The 23,156-nt window shown below is 52.0% G+C and overlaps 10 protein-coding genes across 10 annotated transcripts; 5 read left to right on the top strand and 5 right to left on the bottom strand.

Annotated features, from left to right (window-relative positions):
• Window positions 1-367: 367 nt before the first annotated feature.
• Window positions 368-4,611, bottom strand: JCM6883_006016 (RING finger protein; the record flags this gene model as incomplete). Its single annotated transcript, XM_076630471.1, has 7 exons — window positions 368-392; window positions 472-500; window positions 570-638; window positions 701-973; window positions 1,044-1,688; window positions 1,754-4,115; window positions 4,181-4,611. 7 exons carry the CDS (start codon window positions 4,609-4,611, stop codon window positions 368-370), a joined length of 3,834 nt encoding a protein of 1,277 aa, XP_076489530.1.
• Window positions 4,612-5,021: 410 nt separating this feature from the next.
• Window positions 5,022-6,598, bottom strand: JCM6883_006017 (WD40 repeat domain-containing protein; the record flags this gene model as incomplete). Its single annotated transcript, XM_076630472.1, has 5 exons — window positions 5,022-5,264; window positions 5,331-5,719; window positions 5,793-5,867; window positions 5,943-6,015; window positions 6,080-6,598. The coding sequence occupies 5 exons, from the start codon at window positions 6,596-6,598 to the stop codon at window positions 5,022-5,024; spliced, it is 1,299 nt and encodes a 432-aa protein (XP_076489531.1).
• Window positions 6,599-6,710: 112 nt separating this feature from the next.
• On the top strand, window positions 6,711-7,664 carry JCM6883_006018 (uncharacterized protein; the record flags this gene model as incomplete). Its single annotated transcript, XM_076630473.1, has 6 exons — window positions 6,711-6,807; window positions 6,882-6,901; window positions 6,968-7,154; window positions 7,232-7,330; window positions 7,399-7,444; window positions 7,541-7,664. 6 exons carry the CDS (start codon window positions 6,711-6,713, stop codon window positions 7,662-7,664), a joined length of 573 nt encoding a protein of 190 aa, XP_076489532.1.
• A 391-nt stretch (window positions 7,665-8,055) lies between these two features.
• On the top strand, window positions 8,056-9,864 carry JCM6883_006019 (uncharacterized protein; the record flags this gene model as incomplete). The annotated part of the gene is made up of 6 exons (XM_076630474.1): window positions 8,056-8,400; window positions 8,491-8,790; window positions 8,863-8,908; window positions 8,981-9,032; window positions 9,094-9,666; window positions 9,816-9,864. The coding sequence occupies 6 exons, from the start codon at window positions 8,056-8,058 to the stop codon at window positions 9,862-9,864; spliced, it is 1,365 nt and encodes a 454-aa protein (XP_076489533.1).
• Window positions 9,865-9,982: 118 nt separating this feature from the next.
• Window positions 9,983-10,485, bottom strand: ELC1 (elongin C; the record flags this gene model as incomplete). Its single annotated transcript, XM_076630475.1, has 4 exons — window positions 9,983-10,013; window positions 10,080-10,311; window positions 10,381-10,414; window positions 10,477-10,485. The coding sequence occupies 4 exons, from the start codon at window positions 10,483-10,485 to the stop codon at window positions 9,983-9,985; spliced, it is 306 nt and encodes a 101-aa protein (XP_076489534.1).
• A 79-nt stretch (window positions 10,486-10,564) lies between these two features.
• JCM6883_006021 (uncharacterized protein) lies at window positions 10,565-11,387 on the top strand (the record flags this gene model as incomplete). The annotated part of the gene is made up of 2 exons (XM_076630476.1): window positions 10,565-10,966; window positions 11,037-11,387. The coding sequence occupies 2 exons, from the start codon at window positions 10,565-10,567 to the stop codon at window positions 11,385-11,387; spliced, it is 753 nt and encodes a 250-aa protein (XP_076489535.1).
• A 1,884-nt stretch (window positions 11,388-13,271) lies between these two features.
• JCM6883_006022 (uncharacterized protein) lies at window positions 13,272-14,258 on the bottom strand (the record flags this gene model as incomplete). Its single annotated transcript, XM_076630477.1, has 3 exons — window positions 13,272-13,309; window positions 13,379-14,153; window positions 14,229-14,258. 3 exons carry the CDS (start codon window positions 14,256-14,258, stop codon window positions 13,272-13,274), a joined length of 843 nt encoding a protein of 280 aa, XP_076489536.1.
• A 364-nt stretch (window positions 14,259-14,622) lies between these two features.
• Window positions 14,623-17,638, top strand: JCM6883_006023 (uncharacterized protein; the record flags this gene model as incomplete). Its single annotated transcript, XM_076630478.1, has 7 exons — window positions 14,623-14,644; window positions 14,707-15,059; window positions 15,125-15,228; window positions 15,291-15,543; window positions 15,607-15,738; window positions 15,816-16,418; window positions 16,484-17,638. The coding sequence occupies 7 exons, from the start codon at window positions 14,623-14,625 to the stop codon at window positions 17,636-17,638; spliced, it is 2,622 nt and encodes an 873-aa protein (XP_076489537.1).
• A 257-nt stretch (window positions 17,639-17,895) lies between these two features.
• On the bottom strand, window positions 17,896-20,556 carry JCM6883_006024 (uncharacterized protein; the record flags this gene model as incomplete). The annotated part of the gene is made up of 7 exons (XM_076630479.1): window positions 17,896-18,667; window positions 18,728-19,145; window positions 19,204-19,272; window positions 19,337-19,479; window positions 19,541-19,934; window positions 20,048-20,217; window positions 20,306-20,556. The coding sequence occupies 7 exons, from the start codon at window positions 20,554-20,556 to the stop codon at window positions 17,896-17,898; spliced, it is 2,217 nt and encodes a 738-aa protein (XP_076489538.1).
• Window positions 20,557-21,307: 751 nt separating this feature from the next.
• Window positions 21,308-22,953, top strand: JCM6883_006025 (sphingolipid delta(4)-desaturase family protein; the record flags this gene model as incomplete). The annotated part of the gene is made up of 6 exons (XM_076630480.1): window positions 21,308-21,646; window positions 21,751-22,053; window positions 22,118-22,206; window positions 22,271-22,469; window positions 22,531-22,611; window positions 22,690-22,953. 6 exons carry the CDS (start codon window positions 21,308-21,310, stop codon window positions 22,951-22,953), a joined length of 1,275 nt encoding a protein of 424 aa, XP_076489539.1.
• Window positions 22,954-23,156: the final 203 nt, after the last annotated feature.

Raw genomic sequence — 23,156 nt, forward strand, 5'->3', positions numbered from 1 at the left:
GAGGACCAGGGAGCAGAGATGAGCGCTTGTTTTCGATGTGTCTGGGCGGCTGAGAGCTAGCGGTCGATTCGGTGGTTTCGAGTGAGTACTGTAGATGTGCGATTACGAGCGTGGGTCGAAAACGGTGTGAAGCGAAAGGAAACGAAGTGACGACTCGTCGGACTTTCGCGAAAAAATGGTCCCGATGGGAACTTTACACGTACAGGAGAAAGCGATACAGATAACATTGGAACAGGTAGAAAATAGGAATGCGAGAAATGGAGTCAATCAACAAGGTGGAAAAAACGCAAACGGAAGCGAAATGAAAACTATGTACAGAGTCGCTTTGAAGCGACGGGCGAGAGTTTCCCGATCTATGAAGACCCTACTACGTATGATCTTGACGACATACACTAGAGTCGCCGTGAGAAAGAGCAAGAGCCATCAGCAACTCGAGCGTTTCAGTAAGAGAGCAAAAAGCCGAAAACGCACGGGCATGAGCCAGTGGTCGAGAACCAGGACTGGGAGCAACCGGACACTACCGTCAGCTTTGATAAGAATATATGAGGCTGACGACAAAGACGGCTCACCTTGAGACACTCGGTGTGGAATCCGTGCAAGCAGTTGGCGAGAGAGCAAGAATCGTCCTCTTCGTAATCCTGAAGATGGGAGAGTTGAACATCAGTCTTGACCAGATACAGTGATAGGGATTAAGTCTTACACAAAGACAGATCGCACATCGCGCTTCTTTCTCGATATTCTTCCGAGCGAATTCCGGTTTCGTCTCCCCTTCAATCGTCTTCGCGCTCGTGCTGGGAATCGGGTCTGTGTTCTTCCCCTCCTTCGAAGATCTCTCGATGTAGGGCCATTGCGAGTATGGGAACGTTCGAAGTCGAGCGATCGCATCTTGACTGACTCCTTTCGGTTTCGCGTCGCCGATTTGAGCTGATAATCGAAGGAGACCTTCGTAGGAAGCGTCGAACTCGTCATCCTCCTGTGATTGTAGGAAACGCGTTGTCGAGTCAGCTAAGCGACTTGAATGAGAGTGAGGGAAAGAGACTGACGAGATAATTCCTCGAATCAAGCGCAACAGCGTCTCTGCCGAAGAACGCTCCGTAGTCATCATCAAAGATCGACATCAACCTTCCTCCAGTTCCGAATCCTCTGAAGAAATCACCGAGTGCTCTGCGACGGAATCCAGGAGATCGAGGAGGACTCGCGGGTTGAGCTTCTGCCTCGGAAGATCGTCGTTCTTCTTCCCGTGCTGGCTCCTGTGAAGAGTTTCTAGCAAGAGATCTTGTAGCTTGAGACGTTCCAGGTTCGGCAGGGTTTGGGTCTGAACCCCCGAGGAGTGTTCGCATGAAATTGCGTTCTCTGCGTAACGAGGCGAGGCGTTCGACTCGGTGTTGAGCTAGGCGATCAGCGACGGCGTCGACCGCTTCTTGTGAGGTTCTACCGACAGGGCGAGAAGGAGTCGGATCATCTAGCGCGGTGTGACGACGTCGAAGGGTCTGGTTTGAACGCTCTTCCCGTCCGAGCGAGAGAACATCGTTGAGGGGGTTCGAGGAAGAGGCAGGTCGAGTGTCGGAGGTCGGGACAGAAGGTCGGATTGCGAAGGCATCGGCAGTAGAGGTCGTGGTGATTGGGACAGGAAGTTCGTCGAAAGGGAAAAAATTCGTAGGGTTCGATCGAGCTCGAGGATGTTCACTCTGGGTCAAGCCGACGAGAAGTGTCAGCTTATCGTAAGCGACACAAGCAGAGGCCATCGACTTACAGAGTCCTCGGCGAGATGATTGGGTCCGAATGAACTCCACCATCTCGAACTCTCTTCCGCTCCCGATGATGTCGCTGCAACTCCTCCTTCTTCAGCTACTTCCAAGCTGTCGGACATTCCGGCGGGAGGATTGATCGTCCTTCGTCCATCGCTTCCACTCGACAACATAAGCGGGAGACGAGGAGGGTTCCATCGATCCCTTGCGATGTTGTTGCCTGAGGAAGTCGCGAGGTCTTCATCGTCATCGTCGTCGAATCGAAGGCGAGCTCGGGAAGAGGAAGAGGAAGCAGCGATAGGTCCAGGCTGAGAGGGTCCGGTGAAGCCGAGTCGAATCGCAGGTCGGTTTCTGTCTCCGAGTCCTTCGTCGGTTCTTTCTGCAACAAAACTCGATCTCTCCGAAGTCGAGCCACCTGCTTCGATGCCGAGAGTGTGCGTTCTCCTAAAACCTCGAGATGCGTTCCTTCGTTGAGGCGAAGGCGAATCACTTCGACGAGTAAAGTACGAGATTGCAGAGGAGTCTGTCGCGTTGTTGTCGATTCGGAAAGGGTCCTGACGGGTCGAGCCACGAGTTGCAGTTCCTTCAACGGGAGTGACGAAACCGGTTGCTAAGGGCGCGCGAGGTGGGAAGAGAGTCGAACCGGTAGAGAATCCTCGCACGAGAGTCTCTCCCCATAAAGCAGCGCTTTCGACTCCTCCTCCTGCTCGAGAAGGCGGTTCGAGACTCGCAGAGATCCTCCTTCGTTCGAGTAATCGATCGTTGAGTTCGTTCGCCGCTTGATGTTCTGCCTCCTCATCGTAGTGCGACGTCTCAAACATTGTCGAGTCTCCCGTAGTAGTCGTAGTCGTAGTCGAGGGAGCGAGCTCGGGCGGATCGATTCCAGTGGAGTTCCTTGAGAATCTAGGGCGACGAGATCGCAACGAAGTCAAGAATTGTCGAGTACGAGAACTCGTTCCTCCCATCGGGAGGTTGTCGGAAGATCCTTCTCCATTCGGTGAAGCAGGAGGGGAGTGAGAAGTCGAAAAGATTGAAGACCTCCTTCGTCTCCCAGTTGGCGGCGGGGATTGAGCTTGATTCGACGTTTCGAGAGTAGTTGCCGGCCATCCTTCTCCAATCCTCAATCCGATGACAGGTCTCGCCGACAATTCAGCTGGTTCTGGAAGTCCTCCAACGTCCGGTAATCGAGTGATTGTCCTTTCCCGCTCTCGATCAGTCCTATCCTCGTCTAACAATCGCCTCGCTCGTCGAGTCGTATCCTCGGCGTCTCGAAGGATCGCTTGACGAGAACGGAGAGTTTCTTCCGCTTGTCGAAGGATCTCGTCGGTGCGTCGATGAAGGCGATTCGAGCGGTCCGAGTGGTCGTATTCGGCGGTCGAAAAAGTCGAGAGCGCTTCGAATCGGGAAGCTTGAGGGCCGACGAAGGAAGCCGAGACCGTCGGGGGAGCAGAGTGATCGCCACCTGTCGTTCGCCACCATGGAGGAAGGCGAGAGAAGGAATGGCGCAAAGCTGCTGAACGTTCTCGAGCTTCCGTCGAGGGTAGCTCAATAGTCGGAACGGAAGGACGATCGACTCCTCCTCCTCCTCTTACGAATCCGAAGCCGATGAGAGACCTCGATGGTCCATTCACCGTCGCGGACGAAGTCGAAGGGCGAGAAAGCAACGGTTCAATTGGAGAGGGTTGAGAGAGGTATCGTCCGAGCGCCGGAGCGAATGATTGACTCCCTTGATGAGTGCTCGTGCTGGGCATCGTCGGCTCTGAATCTCCTCCAGATAGTATCGTCGAAGCTCTCCTCCTCTTGCTCCCTCCTCGTTCGACCTCACTGCGACGTTGCCTCAAACTCGACGAGGGACGACTTGAGTCACTACCCTCGTGAGTGACTTCCGTCAATGGCCGCCTACCGCTCGCACGGACGGCGCTCGCTCGTTGAGATTCGAACGAGTGAGTTCGGGGACGAGAGGAACCTTGGAAAGGTCGTGGTTCCACATCGATACGACTCTGAGTTGAACGGAAGAGAGGGTGTTGAGCGATATCGACCGAGAGGGAGGACGAAGGGAGAGGAAGGGAGAGAGACGGGAAGGAGTTCGAGGGAGAAGTCGGAGGAGATGCGAAGACAGTTTCTCGAGTTTCGAAAGCCGGAGCCGGGGTATGTCCCGTCGAGATCGAGACGTATGAAAATGTTCGTTTGTGAGAAGGGGCCACGGGATTGTCCTGAGTTGGTTCAGGTGGTGGCGTTTGTGAAGAATCGGAAGTTGCCTCGAGTTCAGGTTCGGAACGAGCGTAACGAGCTCGAGTCGTTCTGAAAGGGCGATGGGAGCTACTGAAAGGAGAGTCGGTCGTTGTCGTCCAGGTGCGAGATGCGCTACTGTGAGAATGGTACTTGTATCAGCCGAGGGAAGGTTCAAATCGTCTGAGAAAGTCAACACTCACTCTGCTGCAGGGTCGACCCTCGCATTCGCATCTTGCGTATCCATGTCCATTTCTATCTCCATTTCGAAAGGCAGACCGTCCTCGCTGCGAGACCGTTCGTCTTGAGGTCTCGGCTCGCCGATCTCGACAGAATCCTCCCTCGTGACTACTCGACGCCCTCCTGGTACCGAGGGACGACCATCGGCCGCGAATATAGCACTGTTACTTCCCGCGGTGTCGAAAGAGACGGCTGGAGGGGAAAGAGACGGAGCCGAGGATCCTTGAAACTGGAAGCGGGAGAGAATCGGTAGAGAGGTCGGGGTCGGGAGATACTGCTCTTGATCCTCTTCTTTGTGCTTTGTCTCGGCGGTAGAAATCGGTTGAGTTGGAGAGGTGGAGCCATCGATCGGGAGGAACAGAGATGGAGACGAATGATGCTGCAAAGACTCCATCCTTCGCTCGATTGAATTTGTACGACTTCGATAAGCGCTCTGATGATCTAGGTCGATGGTGTATGCGTGGTGAGGGGAATGGGAAGACAAGGGGACGTTGGGGAAGCCTCGGAATTCAATGCGAGATTTGTGTGGGGGCGAAGGGAAAGTTTCAAGCTGGAGAGGTCCTCTGGTTATGACCGGGTTATGTCTAGGACGAGGAGTCGAGGTCGTGTGTAAAGTGGAGAAGAGGAGTGAAGAGAAAGAAGAAGAGGAACGTAAAGCGCAATTTGCTCGGTTTCCCTTTGAATTGCGACTTTGCTCAAAGTGAATATCTTCGAACGCAGACGCAAGGAGAAGAGATTAGAATGATATCAACACATGGAGGAATTACATAAAAGAGATGCGTCTAGTTTAGAAAATCGAGAATTTTACTCCTGCATGGGATTCCTCTCCTCGTCTGGTCTGAACGTCCTCACGCTTCCGTCTTCACTACCACTGATGACAACCTTTCCATCCTTCGAGAGAGAGACGGCGTGAACGATATCTCGGTTCCCGAGAAGAGTTTTGACGCAGGTTCCGGTTCGGTAATCCCATAATTTGAGAGTCTTGTCGGCGGAACCCGTCAGGAAAGTAGGAGTGTGAGGGGAGAAGGATAATGAGGTGACGGCGTCCTGTGAAAAAGAAAAGGCTCGTCAGTGTCACGAACGGAGCAGGAGGAAAAAAGAAAATGGATTCACCTCGTGAGAACCAGTACTCCTTAATCGGAACGACGAAGCTTCCCAAGTGCACACTCGCCCATCGGTACCAACACTAACAACGACGGTTACTGCCGCCGCTCCACCGGTTTTCGGTACTTCGTTAAACGCGACCATTTCGATACTTGCGCCTTCCTCGTGTCCTGTCATCTGGGCCAATACGGTACCCGAGACGAGGTTGACCGCTCGTAGACCTCCCTCGGCCCCTCCAAGGATCGCAACGGTCGAAGCGGGGTTGATCGCGAGACAGTTGATTCCCGATTCGAGTTTGAAACGCGCGTCGGCTCCGGTTAATTTGTGGATCGCGGTTCCTTCCCGAGGGTCCCAAAGGATCAGAGTCGAGTCTTCGGAAGCAGTCAGAATCTTCTTGCCTGAGAACGACGGGAAGAATAGTCGATGTAAGCAATCGATTTCGGTAGAGAAGAGAGAAAGATTTTTCCTTACCGTCGGGAGTAAATCGTCCAGCTGTAACTGAAGCGACGTGAGCCGAAAGGACGTGGAGAGTGTTTCCCGAGGGGACTGTAGCAAAGATCGAGTCAAGAACCGTCAATCTGAGCGCAAATGGAAAAGAGCGCATGGAAAATGGGAACTCACGATTCCATAGCCAAACAGTTCCATCAGCTCCTCCTGCGAGCAACAAGTTTCCTTTCGGATGCCAATCGAGCCACTGTCATGTGAAGTCTCTCAGCCCCCTCACCCTGAGAACGAGGTAGTGAGGTTTGAAAACTCACGTTCACTTCATCTGGACCTTCGAGAGTATGCAACAATTCCCATTCCCTCTCGGTCCAAGCACTCTGAGTACCTTTCACCTTCCATACGATGACCCTTCCATCCATTCCTCCCGTCGCGACCATCGTTCCATCGAAATTCCATCCACAAGAAGTGACTGAATCCGTGTGCCCTTCCAATTTCTTGACCTGAGCTCCTGAATCTGTTCTGAAGATGTATGCGAGATCGTCCTCTCCTCCAGAAACGGCCAAAGTAGAATCGATGGGATGAACTTGAAGAGTGAAAACTGCTGCTTGATGAAGTGAACAAGTCGCGAATGAATCGTCGAGACCGTTGTCTAATAAGTTCATCGCATCATCTTGACCCTCTTCAGTTTCCTCCTGGTCTTCTCCGGCGTCGTCGTCTGATTCCATCTCGACTTCTTCTCCTTCTAATTCTTCGATTTCTTCAACATCGTCTTCAGCGAGGTATTCTTCCTCGCCCTCTTGGTTTTCCGGTACTAGTTGCTCGGATGTGGACATCGCGTAGAGTCGAAAACAGTCGAAAATGAGGTTGTTGAGTGAGGTAAGCAGAGGAAATCGATGAAATCCTTCATTCCTTTCTCCACCTCTCCACCTCACGCGGATTCGCGGTATGATCGAAAAATTCAGGGGCGCAACTGTCGAAGACCTCCAGTTGTCACCAGCTCTAGTGCTTCCAACTACTACCTCGACGGGAACAGCTCTCCAACGTGAGCTTCGCTTTGCCGTCTCACGTTCCCCTCATTCTTTCCGACTCTCGCTGACCTACTCTGGAAGCTCATAGTCGCATATGAACGAGATTTCGTGAGTCTATTGGTCCCCTCTCCAGCTCCCAAGCTTCGCTGAGACTGACTTTCCCCCCACTTCTAGTCGATTCTCCCTCTTTCCGACCCTTCAACACGTCAATTGCTGGGTTGGGTCTCAATCGATGAACTTAAAAGCCTCGAAGAACAAGGGGAACTCGATTTCGAGACGCCTCTCTCCGAATTGAACGATAAAACGGATAAAGCACCGAAATCTCCTGTGAGGCATTTCACGAAAGCGAGAGCTTATACCGGTTAGTCATACCAGCTCTCCCGAATAAGAGCGTGCGAAATCAGCTGACGAGTGAATGCCGACCGTTCGAGAGGACAGTAATCACTCCGGATACGAGACTCGAAGAATTGGAATCGTTCTTCAAAGAACAGGATCAACTACCTTGTGGGGTCAGGTTCGCCCTCGTGACTGATGCCGGTGAGTGGTTTCTCCAGTCAGTCTCAGTTGCATGCGATTGGCTGCGACTGACTTTGAGCGGCTCACAGCTCGCAAATTCACGCTCGGTGTCGTAACTGCCGACGATCTACAGAAGTGAGTCCTCCCACGCTCTCTGACATCTGGCAGTACTGGCCTAAGAAAGAGACTGTGACTCATCGCTTCCTGTGTTGTTGCGCCTGGACGAAATAGATTCACTCAACGTAGATTCCCGAATGCCGCCGCTGGCCTGTTCGCGAGCTCCTCGGCGTCGCCTTCCTCGACAACGACGGGGCCATCTTCCAATCTGCCTCCTGCCGTACCTCTCGCTACTTGATGGGCTGTCTCTTCGGATCGTACTTTCTGTTTCGTTTTCGTTTTCAATTTCCCTTCTTTGTTGAGTCGGTTTGTTTTCGCCTACGTCGCAATGTATTACTTGCCTTGTTCGTCCCAATGAGAACCTTGACAGCCGTACGCAACTTCATGCCCTGACTGACACGAGTGCGAACTTCGCTGAGAAAGTCACGCGCTCCTTTGCTGTCTCCCTCTTGCTGTAAACTCACTATCGCTTCTCTCGCTGCAACCGCTTCATTCTCCTGCATCAAACTACGCAACAGACCCTGCAAATTATCAAGCCAGCGCCTCAACAGACTCTCCCCGTCGACTCGACATCCGACAGTTCCCCCTCTTCCCCTCCTCTCCACCCGACCTACAGCGCTCCAGACAAGATGCGCTCGCCCTCCTGGTCAATACCTATCGCCTCTCGTCCCTCGCACTTACCTCTCCTGCACGCCATCTCGTTCGCCGTCCTCTTCAACTCCCTGATCTTGTTACTCTTCTTTCTCCTCGTCCTCTTCCTTCCTCTACGGCTCTGCACACCACGATTGGGAGTCTGGCACTCACGGTTAGGGAAACGATTGTTCGGAGCCTCTCTGGTCGTGGTCTCGAGACTGTTCTTCGGTGATTTGGAGTACGTTATTTCGAGTGAAGGTGAGGGAGACACAGATAACTGGGTAGAGAGGGACGCAGAGGGACGAGTGATTAAGGTCAATGTTCCGAAACGATCAATCTGGGTGAGCAACTCAGACATTTCTCGATTTTCCTTTTTCTCCCTGAAGACTGACTGCGAGCCGTCGATGATTCCTGCTGGTACGCTCATTTAGATCTCAAACCATCAAACCCTCGCCGACTGGCTCTTCCTCTGGACTTTCTTCTACCTGACCGACTCCTCCCCTTCACTCTATATCGCACTCAAGAGTTCGCTCGAGAAGATTCCGATCATTGGGACGGCTTGCAACTGGTTTGGATTCGCGTTCTTGGAGAGGAATTGGGGGAAAGATAAAGTGAATTTCGAGAGACAGTTGGAAGGGATGTCGAATGATTGTCATCTGTTGGGAAGAGAGGGAAAGGAAGAGGAAGGTGAATTGAGTTTCTTGTTGTTCCCAGAGGGGACTATCGTTACTGTAAGTTCACTCGCGTCCACAAACGAAGAACGACACACGAATTTTGACCTGTCCTCGATTGAATCGCCACAGGAGAACACTCGAGGAATCTCGACAAAATTCGCAGAGAAATCTAATCGTGAGTCATGATCCGCATCACGTCTTGCACTGGCCGTGAATCTGGTCGATAAGGGCTCACACTCGATAACAGTGAAAGACTTGAAGTACACTCTCTTGCCTCGCTCAACTGGTCTTTTCTTCGCGTACGTTTCTCCTCTCATTACATTTTCGCCCTTTTCCAACTAATCGTCGCCTGAAACGTAGTCTTCGACAATTAGCGATCCGAGTCCCCTCCCTCCGCCTCGTCGACCTGAACGTCGGCTATCCACTCCCTCGTCACTCCCTTTCCTCCTCAGCAGAGCGAAAACCTCTCTATCCCTCCGAATATTATTCCCTCCCCTCGATCTTCCTCTACCGCGTTCCACCTCCAGAGCTACACTTCCATCTCCGAACGTTTGAGCTCAAAGATATTCCCTTGGGAGACTTGACGAGGTTGAAAGAGGAGGGTAAAGGGGAAGGAGACGATGGAACGGAGGAAGAGAGGAAGGAGTTTGAGGAATGGTTGCGAAGGAGATGGGAGGAGAAAGATGACTTGCTAAAGAGGTTCAACGAGACGGGATCGTTCGTCGAAAGGCAAACTCGAAGAACGGAAGAGGATGAGGACGAGGACGAGGATCGAGTAAAGGGAGAAGTCGCGTGGAGACCTAGGTTGAGGTCACCAGTGTCGGAAACGTTACAGTTTGTCGGGATTATCGTGATCATTTCGATTGCGTTCGGATGGGGTCTACCTTTCGTGTGGCAGACGGTGAAAACGAGTTTGCGGTCAACGGCTTCTCCGTCAGTACAGGCTGGGTGTGGCTGCGGCAAAATGGGAGGTGATGTGATGCGAGGAGTGGGAATAGATCGAATCGACCTGTAGACCTTGTACAACTTGATCGCTTGTTGTCTTAATTTGATGCTATCTTATCTTACTCCTGCTTTTCTAGACTCTCGAGTACCGTCGTTCGACGATCCCAATCCGTCGTATTACTTTAACCGGAGGCTGGGACTCGTTCTCAGGCGTCGCACGATGTAAGCTCGCGATAAGAAGAGAAAGGGAGAAAACTTTGTTTTTACAACAAACGAAACGAAAGGTCGACTTCAAGGGGAGGTATTAACAGTTCATATAGTCGGAGATCATCAACCTACATCACTCAATTCGTCAGTAGTGTAGGCGCATCAGCAAGAGCTTCGAGGGACGAGGTGCTCACAATTCTAAAGCGGTTTCAGGTTTCACTCGATCCTTGAAATCCGGCACGTTCTCCTTACTATGACTATACTTCTCCTTGTACATCAAGTACTCTGCTACTTTCTCGACGATCTCAGGTCTCTGATCTGGCAGCGTAACGGTGTTTGAGGCGGCTTCAGCGAAATCGGATGTGAGGGCGTCGTGGACGAGTCCGGAACCGAGCGCGGCGGAGCGGGGGAGAATGAATCGGAATCCTGTAGAGATAGAGAGTCAGCGTGGGCTAGAGAGAGCTGGAGAGAAGGGAAAGACTGGAGAGAACTTACCGTCATCCGAGATCAAGGCAACCCATTCGCTCGACTACGCGCATCCGAAAGAGCAGAGTTAGTATACGATCGGAGTCGTACGATTTACGGACTGACCTCTGCCATTGCGATGAAAAGGTTGAAGGAGAGAAGCGAATCGCTTCATCTCTTTCTGCTTCTTTCTCCAGACTCAACCTCGTAGAACATGCAGCAACCACCTAAAAGCAACCAGATACCTGACTTGGATCTCCTCCGACCTCGACTCGCGCAACTGATCAACTCCATCTCGACTTTGACCTCTCATCTTCTCCACGCTTTCCACAACTCTCCTCCCTCATCTACGATCCCTCCCACTCTCCCTTTCCCCGATCTGCTCAACCGGTACTCGCTCCTTATCTCGCAATTCAACTCGCTCATCGGCTTGATCAGTTCTCAGAGCGATCTCGAACGAGAGAGGGATCGACCTCAGGAAGCGAACGTAGGCAAGAGGAGGAAGGAGGAACGTGATGTCAAGAGAGACAAGTGGGCTGGAGTCAGCATCGTACCGAGGGAACCGGTCGAAGAGAGCAAAGATTGGATCGTTGGACTTTTGCTTCGAACTAAACAGGTAAGAGGGGTTTGGAATCAGTAGCGTCGTAACCATAAGACGGCATGCTGATCTCGGACCACGCGTACAGACGCCCGAGGTGGAGAACCGACAAGCGCAACTCCTCGACTCGCTTCCTTCGCATTTCAAAGCCTCGCTTTCTGCCTCTGATCCCAACGAGTTCGCGACTCTACTCGCGGCTCAAACTCGACTCTTGAACTCTGCATACGATCGAGTGAACGCAGCGAAGCAGTTCTCAGCAGATGGAGGGGAAGAATGGGACTGGAAGGGAAGGGTAGAGTTGGAGGCGGAAGATGATGAGGACCCCGAGGATTCAGAAAATTCGATGCAGGTGGACGATCCGCCAAAGATTGTACGGGCAGTATGGAGCGAGGAGGATCTGGCGACGTATCTCAGGACTGGGAAGAAACCTTTCCCTTAGCGATGAAACGTGCGCCTCTCCTGTTCTCTTTATGAGGCGCCTTGACCCTCTTGACTCGTGCACTTGAGATACGCTGCGTGACGCGTCACTGCGATGTGGAGCCGAGGGTGTGATTATGGTGCGCGGACCCTCCTCGGTGTCCTCGGCGTTCTCGCTCGAATCCCTTCTGCTTCCAGGTCTACTCTTCTTTCCTTCATCCCACTCCCTCGGTCCTCTCTCATGGTCAACAAGTCTCGCCGTCCGGTTCTCGTCAAGCCGAGAGGCTGTCGACCATTCACGTTTGATGAGATGAAACTGTTTTTCGAGACCGGCGACAACACGGGTTGCAGTTGTTGTTGGTTAGATCGAGGGGAACAGGTCTACTGGTGCAGATACCCTCGATGTGACTTCTACAATCAGCAGCGATCGGTACGTATCGTTCTCGACATAGACCTCACGGCCTGAAGTGGGTCCGCTGAGTTTTCTTGCTCCTGTGTGGTGATTCCTCCTTGCAGAGAGTCAATCGACATTTCCGGGAGAAGCATCTGAAACAGAAGTCCTACATTGATAGAGTGTGCGAGTGGTGCGATTGGGTCGGGCATGTGAGTCGTTACGCTTTCTTCCCTCTCCCTCTCCCTCTCCATCTCTTCTTTGTTGACACCTTGTTCGCTTCTCAAGTCTCATAACGAACACAGAAAGTTCCACGAACAAACTGCGAAACGCAATAAGCCTTGCCCGATTGGCTGCGGGAGAACGTGGTTCCAACTCCGGACGTGAGTCTCAGCTCATTCCAGTCTCTGCCAAGTAGATCTTGACTTGACGAGTATGCATGGTTCTAGGGAAGCGCACCACACGAAACAATTCTGTCCTCTCCGAAAGAACCCTGAGCGCGAAATTGACTTGTATCGTCGAAATTGGAATCTCTCAAAGAAGGGATTCGTCTACTTGGTCAGACTCGCTTGTTTCCCTAACTGTCACAAACAGGCAGCTGACGTCTTCGTATGGCCACTACTCTCTCGTATTGCGACAGCCGCCCAATCCGAACTCGCAAGCTCTCGCACCTCCAGTTTACAACTCGACACAGTCTGAAAGTCAGCCTCTCGGCGAAGGATCTATCGACAGCAGTGATACGCCGAACAGCGATCATCGTCCCGCGCACGTCGACTCGCCACTCATCCGTCCTTACCCTGACGCTATCAGTCTTCATCAACATATTTTGGATGGCATCCGATGTCCTGATGATCGCAATACGGCATCCACCTGCAGCGATCGTCCTCCCCTCAACACACCAACTCCGAGTAGCCCTTTCATTCCTTCTCCCCGCGATCACGGTCAACCTCCTTCTAAGCGCGTTCTCGATTTTGCCTGGACTCGAAACCCTCGCCCGAGCCATTATCCCGCTCTTCCTTCGAACGCTCCGCCTAGTCTTGCCATCCAGCGGTACGATTCCACGCTTCAAGCACCCGTCAACTCCTCATCCTCTAATCCAACTCGAGCTCCTCCAATTCTCCCTAGCCGATTCTATTGTCCCTCGCTGTTTTCCCGTCCCACTGCTATTCCTCATTCCAGCTGGCAACCCGCTCCTTCATCTTCACACTCGGAACCCTTTTGGTACGGACGACATTGAACACAGCCGGGACGAGCTGTGAAATGGGTGTGTGTGGTCGATGTCATTGAAGCGGAGAAGCGGGGGGAACGGCGAGGAAAGGCGACAGATGGAGGGCGCGGATGTATTGTTGGGGAGGGGGTCAGAAGTAAAGACTGGGAGACAGCGGTGAAAGAGCAGAAGGAAGGATGCATTGGAATGAGGCTGAAAGATGGCACAGAGAGGGAGCGTCGGGAGGAAGGTTTTGTCGACGGGCGATCGTCGTATGTAGTCTGAGGGTGTAGACTGCTGAACGCTGTCTAGAGTAGCTTGAGAACGTCCAAATTTGGGATTGCACCTGGTTTTTGCAAAGTTTCGTGAATTCGAGTTCTTCGCGCCTCCATGACCGGAAGTGAAACAGACTTACCTTTCTTAGTGAGGTAGTCAACGATATCCCATTGCTTCGTCTTGACTGCAGTCTCCAGCATTTCCGGAGTTGGCTTACACCGGTCTTCCAATCGTGCCCTCTTTGCCGGTGAAGATCCCGATTCGCCATTCCTATCCCGTTTCCGTTTCTTCTGCTTATCCGAGACGTTCCCTTGTGTGTCGCCTCCTCCTCCTTCGTGATCTGACCCATTCGGAGTACTCGAGGCGGAGACCGGTAAAGGATAATCCGGTTCGATCAACGCTCTGACCATGCTCAACCCTCCCGCTTTGTCGTTACTACCCTTCATGATCGCCGTCACTACCGCCCAGCCTTCTTTCAGCCCTGGATCAGCTCCGTGATCCAACAACAGTCTAATTAACTCGAAATCTCCCGAGAAGACTGCTCTCGCGAGGGGGTATCCGTTATGCGAATTTGGCGACGCCTTGTACTTTTCGAGAAGGTATCGAATGAGCGGAAGATGGTCGAGATCAGGGTTCGAGCAATGTCGAGAAGGAGACAGTGTCGAAAAGAGTCGTCGAGGTAATTGAGGGCATTTCAGTTTCTTGCCCTTCATGATTCGTTCGAGAGTTTGTAGGACTTCGAGAGTACAGACTGAGTATCGGATCGCGTGAGAGAGGGTTTTGTTGGCAGGATGACGCAGGAGGAGGTAAGTCGCTTTGTGGTAAGGAGAAGTCGAAGAGAAAAGATGATGGAATGAGCGCGAGAGGAACGGTAGGGCCGAAGATAGAGAGAGGATATGGATGTGTAGCAATAGCTGCGCTTGCGAGATCGTCAGCGACTCAAGGAGGGTGAGAGAAAAGGAGAGAGAACAGAGGAAGTGGAGGCTTACTTCGACGGGAAGATCTACCAGGCCAGGCATGCTGTAGCTGTGTATCCTTCAAGTGCTGTAACCAAAATCGATTGTGTTTGAGTGAGGCGCAAGAGGAAGAAAGAAAGATTCGGCGTTTCTTGCTCTGCTCTGCTCCCTACCCTTGTCGGAATCACCTTGAACATCGACAATACAATCAGTGACTCCGACTGGCGCCTCAATCGACTGCTGTAGCCAAATCCGCTCATTCCGCTTCGTTCGACATTCTTCATCTACTTTCGCCTACAATTCACTCAACTCTCCCTCCCCGAACTGCTCAAGCACTCGAAGATACTCTTAACGCCTCAAGTTACCAACGAGCGTGAACAGGCGGGATCAGAAGGAGTAGCGAGAGCAGAGGTCACGCGTCGGAACGATGTCGACTCATAATGGCTACGGTACGTCTTCTCGTGTACCTAGTACTCTCGCTAGAGTACTCACGAGATGAATGTACGCGTAGTGAAAGAGTTCCCGTTTATTCGAATCGATTCATTCACTTCTTCCCCAAATCCCTCGACCTCTCTCCATCCGCTCTATCACTTTCTCACGCACGCTCATACCGATCATCTAGTCGGCCTCAACTCTCCAGCGTTCCGAGGGACGATCTACATGACGCCAGTGACGAAAATGTTGGTTGCGAATACGATGGAAGCGGCAGAACGGGTTCGATGGGAGGAATTCGGACGAGACAGGATCAAACGACCTGTGAGGAAGTTTGAGAACCTATTCAAGGTGAGAGCTGGAGCGAATGCGAAGGCGTCGACGAGTGCGGGAACGACAGGAGGTACTCATGGAAGAGGAATGGATCAAATCGTGAGCAATAAGCTTCGACTTCTCGTTTCGTGCTGGCGAGGCTCATGCAGAATGAAACCGCACAGCGAGAGATTAATCCAAATCATTCGATCAAGCTGCGAGGACCGAACGACGGAGACTGGGTTCGAGTAACCGCGATTGACGCGAATCATTGTCCTGGATCTTGCATGTCAGTCTCCCGTTCGCAGTTCTCTCGTGCAGATCGTCACTCATTCCATACATCCTTCACAGGTTCCTCTTTGAGGGCGTCGTTGAAGGTACCGAGAGATCCTGTCTCGTCACTGGCGATCTCCGAGCCGAATCATGGTACCTCACTTCGCTTATGCACAACCCTCTCCTCGCCGCCTACACTACAAGACTCTCTAGCTCTACCTCGATAAAGGGTAAAGAGAAGGCTAGCGAACGTTACGGACCTGTCAAGGCCTTGGATTGCATCTACCTCGACACTTCAAACGTTCTGCTGGACGAAGAATTGGTTACAAAGGTGGGTGGGGCTTTCCTCAGATGTGTACATGCTACTCACCTGATGTAGTGTTCTTCCTTACAGGAGCAAGCTATCGATGATTTGATCGAACTCGTCAAACAATATCCCGAGGACACGAAATTCTTCCTGAATTCGTGGACTTGGGGCTACGAAGATCTACTGAAAGGAGTCTACAAGGCGTTCGGAGCTGAATCTGTATGCTTGCCTTTCGCTCCTCTGGACTCTCGCTATATACCGCATGAACCCTGATCTTGACTTCTTCTGCGAGACAGATTCACCTAGATTGGTACAAGCATCGCATCTACACGGCTCCGTCAATACAGAACTCCGATCCTCTGCTGGCAACTCTCGGCGCGCTTTCACCTTATCACGAGGAACCTCACTCTCACCTCAACCTCGACAAAGAACTCGACCCGTCCCCTTCTCTCTATGCTTGTCCTCCACCGTCGATACCTTCCTCGAGCGACAAACAGCCACGGAAGAAAAGCCTGAGGTTTCACGCCTGCGAGAGGTATTGGAAGTGTGATCAAGTCTGGCAAGATGGACGAGGCTGTTATACCTGGACCGACGAATATCTCGCTCTACGTCGCAAGCCTTCGGAGGAGAGACCACACGCGAAAAAACTTGTGAAACCTGGATCGGGCGAGTACCTGAGACCGGATGGCGCAATCGGTGTGGCGGACGAAGATGAGGAAGAGGAGGAAGAAAGGCTGGGAAAAGTTGTTTACGTGAATCCGGTCGAAATGATGAAGTGGAAATGGGAGGAATATCGAACGACGACGCAGGAGAAGATCACGAAGGCGAGGAGATATCAAGCTCGCATGAAGATTGGGAAGAATGTAGCTGGAGAAGAAGCCGAATTTCCGAACAGTCTCGTGAGCAGCCTCTCCTCACCGGTCGATATCAGTTCGCAGACTAACGCCCTGAATGATCGGTGCAGCTCGTCCCTTTAGCTCGACATTCGACTCTCCCCGAACTCCAGCGCTTCGTCTCAATCTTTCGTCCTCAAACCCTTTATCCGCTCACGATTTCGACAGCGGATCTTCGACAACCCGCGAGGGACTACCTGTCGATGTCTTCTCTCTTCTCTTCCTGTCTAGCCGAGGGAGGCGCATTGCGATTGAAGAAGGAAGCGAAAGAATTCGTCAAAGAATGGAAGGAACGTCGAGGGGTCGTCGTGACTAGCTCGCCTGAGGACGACAACGATGATGTTGAGGATGGTATGAGATTGCTAGGAGAAGGGGCTTGGGAACGAGAAATGAGAAAGAGAGGGTTGAACGTCGAAGGTGGGAAAGAGGTTGTCGAGGAAGTGCTCAAGTGGAGCACGATCGAGGAGAGACCGATTGTCGAGAACGGTGGAGTACGAGATATGGAAGAGGAACCGCGAGACACAGGGACGGGCAGCGGAGGAGGTCGCAGACTCGACTACGGAGGGAGCATTTCTCAGCAAAGCAACGATGCTCCGACAACCTCGTCTCTCGAACTTCTTCCCTCTGCCTTTCCTCCTCCTTCAGTTCGAACTTCAACTCCCTCGAAGCGGTCTCTCCACCCCGCAGCATCAAAATCGGTCGGACGGACTCTTCGGAAATCAGTCACTTTCGCTTCCCCGACAACAACGCCGAAATCTCCCGAACTGTCTGCCGGATCCTCCACTTCCACAACGATGAAAAGAACTCGGTCTCTACCTCTGCCGTCTCCATCTCCGGTCAACAAGAACCTTCGACCCGTCCTTCAGCCAGCACCCGCTCCCGTGCCCTCTAACAGCGTCGCATCTCCAGCCGATTCTGAGAACGCCGCACCTCATAATCGTTCTCCGTCATCAGCTCATCGAAAGAAGCGACAAAAACCGATTAAAACGGAGGAGGAACGGAAGCAAGAACGGTTGATACTCGCGCTTCAACGAACTTTACAAGGCAAGATCGGACCTGACGGGAACGTGATCCCGTTCACTGAGAAAGAACGAGAAACTCTGAAACGGAGAGAGAGACGATTGAAGGAGGAGACGCGACTCGAGAAGGGGAAAGGAAGAGAAGTGTCTGTCGACTCTGCTCGTTCTCTTTTGCAAGGGTTTGGGACGGTCGGTAGTAGTTATTAGCTCTCATGTTGTCAGTACTCATATAGTATCATCTAATTTATCCCGCTCATCCGTGCCCACTGGGAACTCGAGATAGCATGGAGAGAGAAACGAACGAACGATTTGTTGCGAGACGAAGAAGCAAAAGACACCGATGCGGAGAATAAGCAAATGCAAAACAACAATTCAGGGCAGTACAAGGTGCGAGAGAGAGAGAGCTGGGGTCTAAACAAGAGAAAGGGAAGGGGTATCTTTTCGTTTACGAGAATCGAGGGTTTCTAAGTTTGTTCGGTTTTCATCGCTTCATCCATCGCGTCTTCTGTGTATCCATTCTTCCGAGCGAGGTCCCATAAAGCCTCGATATCGACGGGGATCATCTGTAGACCTCCTCTTCGTTTCGGTCGAGACGCTGCGATTGTTCTTGGAGCTTCTTCCTCTTCGTCGTCGTCGTCTCCTGCATCGTCTTCGACGGAACCGTCTTCGTCCTTGTTGACTTTGATACGGTTCTGCTTGAGCCAACGAGTCGAAGGTCGAATCGGAGGAACCGGAGGCATTGGAATGATTTCGGGAACTTTTCCTTTGACTTCGGGGGTCCAGCGAGGGAAGAGAGCTGGACGAGTGCTGACGGAAGGAGCGACAGAGACAGAGGTGACGGAAGAGGCGGGAGTCGAAGCTCGTGACGAGTTGGATGGGGTATTCTTACGAGCTTTCGAAGTCGTGACGAGGTTCGAAGGTTTTTTCGCCGTTTTCTTTGCCGTTGTCGTGGTCGCTTTCGGTTTCTTCGGTCGACCTTTCCCTTTGGGTTTTGTTGTCGTCGCTGTAGCATCTGAGGAGCTAGCACTCTCGACAACGGAAGGAGCTGGAGTCGAACGATCGGAAGCGGGAGGAGGTTTGAAAGTTTCTTTTTTCGAAATCGATGGTCGATCACTGACGGTCTTGACCGATTCTTTGAGAGTAGTGCTGGGAGAAGGAGAACGCTTTGCTCGTTTCCGAGGAGGTCCACCGCCATTCTGCGAAGGTCGAGCTCGTTCTTTCGCTCCTTTCGGTTCTCTGCTTCGAAGATCGGAAAGTCAGCTTGACGCTGATAGGAGGGTAAGGAGAAGATCTTACGCAGGTTCGATAGACTTCCAATCGAGTACGAGTTCCTTCGACCATTCTTGCCAATCTCTCATTTCTCCCTCTGGAATTCCTACCGATCCACCTCTCGTAATATCCCTCACGGCCGTCAAGTCCTTCATCAATTTCTCCGTCTCTTTCCCCGTCAACCTCGTCTTGTTCTCGTACTGTCTTTGCCTTGCGAACTCTGGAGAGGCTTCGAGGAGAAATTGGGAGAGAGGTCCGGGAGTGAACGCGAGACCGAACACGGCGAGTTTGATGGCCTCAATAGGATACGTCGGGAAGCAGAGGAGCGCTGTAACGTTCGTGTAGAGTACCGCTGCTTGAACGAGATCGGGCATCCGGGTAACGTAGGCGGGAGCAGAAGAGGCGTTTTGAAACCGAACTTGGGCGACATCGAAAACTTGCGGTTCTACAGTCCAGAGACGAATTAGTGCTGCCCAAGCGTTGAGAAGAGATGAGCGAAGTACCGTCGGGAAGGAGTTTGAGGTCTGCTAAGATCGATGGAAGTTGGGAGCAAAGGTCTCGAAGAGAAAGTCCTGAAAAGCCAAAGAATCGTTAACCTTCAAGCAACTTTCGAGGGGCGCTTGCATGTTGACTCACGAGATTGTCTTGTAGGGGCAGGGTTGGCTGACTTCGGTCCGTAGAAGTTGGATACGGGCGGGTGAACGATCGAACGCGGCGGCGGAGGAGGTTTCGGAGGTGCAAATCCGGAGAGCACAGGTTTCTGTGTAGCCGCTTTCGTACTGAGAGATTGATGCAGAGGTCAGCGTGCGCAGACGGATTCGAGGGTATCGAGAGACGTACTTGAGGAGAGTGCGAACCAAAGTCGTCGACGGATAATGAGTCGCACTCCTCAAGAAACTGGTTCCTTCAGGCCAGAAGTCCTTTGAGGCTTTCCCAGCGACCTCCATCGCATGTAGAAGTAGTAAAACTTGATCCGGTTCGAGTAAAGTTTGACGGTGTCGCATCATTTCCCTCGTGACTCTCGAGCAAGGTAAATCGACGTAGACGGAGAGGAGGAGGGCGATCTTGTCCGGGTTGATAGGGAATGTTGGGACTCGTGCGAGCTCGGTAAGCCAGGTGATTTGACTCCATGCCGCCCAGAGGTCGAGGTGAGTCCCAGGCCAGGAATTGAGCGATTTGAACGCTTCTTGGACAGCATAAACTGAGAGGTTCGTCGAATGTTGAAAATCGATCACTGTCAGTCATGTGAGAGTGTGTCAGTATGTATCGTAAGCGAGTCGAGAAGAGGTCGAGAAAGACCGAGGATTGAGAAGAAGGAGAATTTTTTTTTTTTCTTTTCACACGAACCTGAATGAGATTGACGCCGAAATCCTTCGAGAGCGGATTCGACAGTCGCGCGAGATGAAGAACACAGTACCGAGTCGGTGAAAGATCTCGTATCGTAATCGGGATGTAGAGAAGAAGGAGTGGAAGTAGAAGCAGTCGAAGAAGATTCTTCGACGACGGGCGGTGCAAATCTGAAGTCGATACAAAGGGGGAGTTTAACGAACCTCGGGAGCTCTATTAGCCTCGTCGTGCACACGATTCAGAGCTACTCTTACGTACTTGGTCTCAGCTGGTCGAGGATCGGATCGAGGATTGCAGTTTGAGGATGTCAAAGAAGGAGCGCTTTCGAGTCGATGAGATGAGGTCGTTCCGGCTTCTGGTTGAGGGGGTGTACGCATAGGTGGTAGAGGTTCGTTCAGTAGTCGCGTCAAGTCCATTCCGCGCTCGTTGCGAGGTCGAGAGAATGGTTCGGAACTTGAAAGTAATGATGCACTACTCGCCGCGCTCAGGCCTTGCAGTTCGCTAGACATCGAGCGGTAGGCTTCGTAGACAATCGGTTGAGAGGAGGTAGAGTCGCAGGAAGGGGAAGAAGCGATCGGAGGCGATGAGTTGAAGGAAGGAAACCGAAAAGAGAGCTCACGTCCGCGTTTCGTCACACGACCTCTTCGCTCGAGCTAGCCGAGGTACTGTACGATAATCTCGTATCTCTGCTACCCGTAGCAGGCTCGCGCGGGCTGAGAGAGCCCTTCGTCTTGACGATTCGCTCATTTTTTCGCGATTTCCTCGATCAACATTTTCTGATCCCGGCCTCTTGTTTTGCAAGACCTCTCTCTACGTATCACACAGCACTCGTTCGCTCGATTGTGATCATAGATTGCAAGGAATAGCGCGGAGACAAGGGAGGAGAACAAAAATCTCCCACTTGAGAAGTTCGAAGGGAATTTGAGAATTTGATTTCGCGACTCAATGTTAAGTCAGAAGCGACGACAAGCTGCTGTACAGTATGCCTACACCATCTTACAATCGCGGTCTCGACTCGTGCCAGTCGGGAGGAGGAGAGATAAGGCGGAACGAGCCGAAGTCGAAGGGAGTCGAAGAGAGGTGGTCGTCTGGAGTCTTCTGCGCGGAGATGATGGCAGAGCTAGCAATCATTTGGCTGGTGGTACTTCCGGATCGTAGACTCGATAACGCAGACGGAGAGAGACAACCCAAGTTTTGGCGAAAGGCGTCCACGTTTCTCTGGACTCTTTCCACCACTCCATCCTCGATTCACGCACGAGGATGACCACACGAGATCCTCGACACGACTTCTCTCTATTCGGGGGTGCTGAAACGCTTCCTCCCTCTCTCCGAAACCGTTCGACTTCTCTCTCGACTTCCGCCTCCGCCTCTTCCTCCGCCAATACTCCCGACTCTCTATCAGAAGATGAAGCAGAGACGCGCGCTACGACACCAGGAGCAGAATTGAGTGAGGAGGAAGGAAGCAAGTTTGAATCACCGGGAGAGCAGTGGGCTCCAAAACGTGTGGAACCGCCGCAGGATGGAACGGATTTCTTATGGATGATGACAGAGGAACCACACAGAAGTAGGAGGAAGGCAATCATGAAGGCTCACCCTGAGGTAAGTCGTAACTCTGCTCATTTCCACTTGCACTTTCGCAGCTCTCGTCTTCTTGGATTTCTTCTTGTTCTGCTCACATGCTGACCCTTTCTCAACGTTGCCAGGTTACGAAACTTATGGGTCATGAACCTTTGACGAAATGGGTCGTCCTCTTTGTCACTCTCCTCCAATTCTCTACCGCATTCTACCTCCGTTCGACTCCCTTCTTCTCCCTCAAATTCTGGATTCTCGCCTACATCATCGGAGGAACTGCGAACCAAAACACTTTCCTAGCAGTACACGAAATCACCCACAACTTGGCGTTCAGGGGAGTCCAACCGAATCGATTGTTTGCGATTTTCGCGAATTTACCGATTGGGGTACCGTTTGCGATGATGTTCAAACGGTATCATATCGAACATCACAAGGTATGTCTCTCCCACAAGATCTGATGCGAGGACGGAATTGAACCCCGCGCTGCTTTCTTGACAGTTTTTGGGAGAAGACGGAATCGATACCGATATTCCTTCTCGACTCGAACTCATTGTCCTGCGGAACGTACTCGGAAAGGCTTTCTTCTGGTGCGACTGCTTCCCGCTCAGTCCGTTGGATCAACTGAACTGAACGGTAGGTCTTCGCACGCAGTACTTTCCAAATCTTCTTTTACGCCCTTCGACCTGGATTCATTCGATACCAAGCACCAACTCGATGGATCTTCTTAAACATCCTAACACAGCTAACATTCAACACGATCGTCGTTCAAACGCTCGGTTGGAACTCGATGTTGTACTTCCTTTTGTCATCTCACATGGCGGGAAGTTTGCATCCTTGCGCTGGTCACTTCGTAAGCTTTCTCGTCTCTGTACAAAGTAAAGCAGTAAACTGACCTGTGCTACGGTGTATAGATCGCGGAACATTACTTGTTCGATGGACACGATCAAGAAACTTGGTCATATTACGGGCCTCTCAACATTCTCGCCTATAACGTGAGTTCCCCGGCAAGTTCTCAGGTGTGGAAGATTCAGAGCATCAACACTCATCTAGACTTCTCGAATACCTCACAGGTCGGATACCACAACGAACACCACGATTTCCCTTCAGTCCCATGGACTCGACTCCCTCAACTGCGTAAACTCGCATCAGAGTTCTACGACCCCTTACCACAACACTCGAGTTGGCCTGGAGTCACGTTCCGATTCATCTTTGATTCGAAGATCGGAATGTGGTCGAGAGGGAAACGAACGGGGAAGAAAGCTGGGATTCGAGGCGACGAGGGAGGCGGAGGGGAAGGAAAAGTCGCTTGGGCTGGAGGACTCAAGGATGAATAGAATCCTTCCAAGCTGGTCTCTGGATTGTTTTCCCTGCCACCTTCTGTAGTACGACCCCTCTCTCTCTCACTCTCGTTTACACCATCTGTCACACTCGTTTTTTCACTCTCTCTCGCTCGTTCTTTCGCATTCCATCCACACTCATTTTTGTTGCAACACAAAAAGAGACGGGTATAGTCTCGTATTCTCTTGTAGCTATACAG

The sequence above is a fragment of the Sporobolomyces salmoneus genome, assembly GCF_050403485.1.
Source record: "Sporobolomyces salmoneus JCM6883 DNA, S_salmoneus_JCM6883_v1_ctg10, whole genome shotgun sequence".
Classification (NCBI taxonomy): domain Eukaryota; kingdom Fungi; phylum Basidiomycota; class Microbotryomycetes; order Sporidiobolales; family Sporidiobolaceae; genus Sporobolomyces; species Sporobolomyces salmoneus.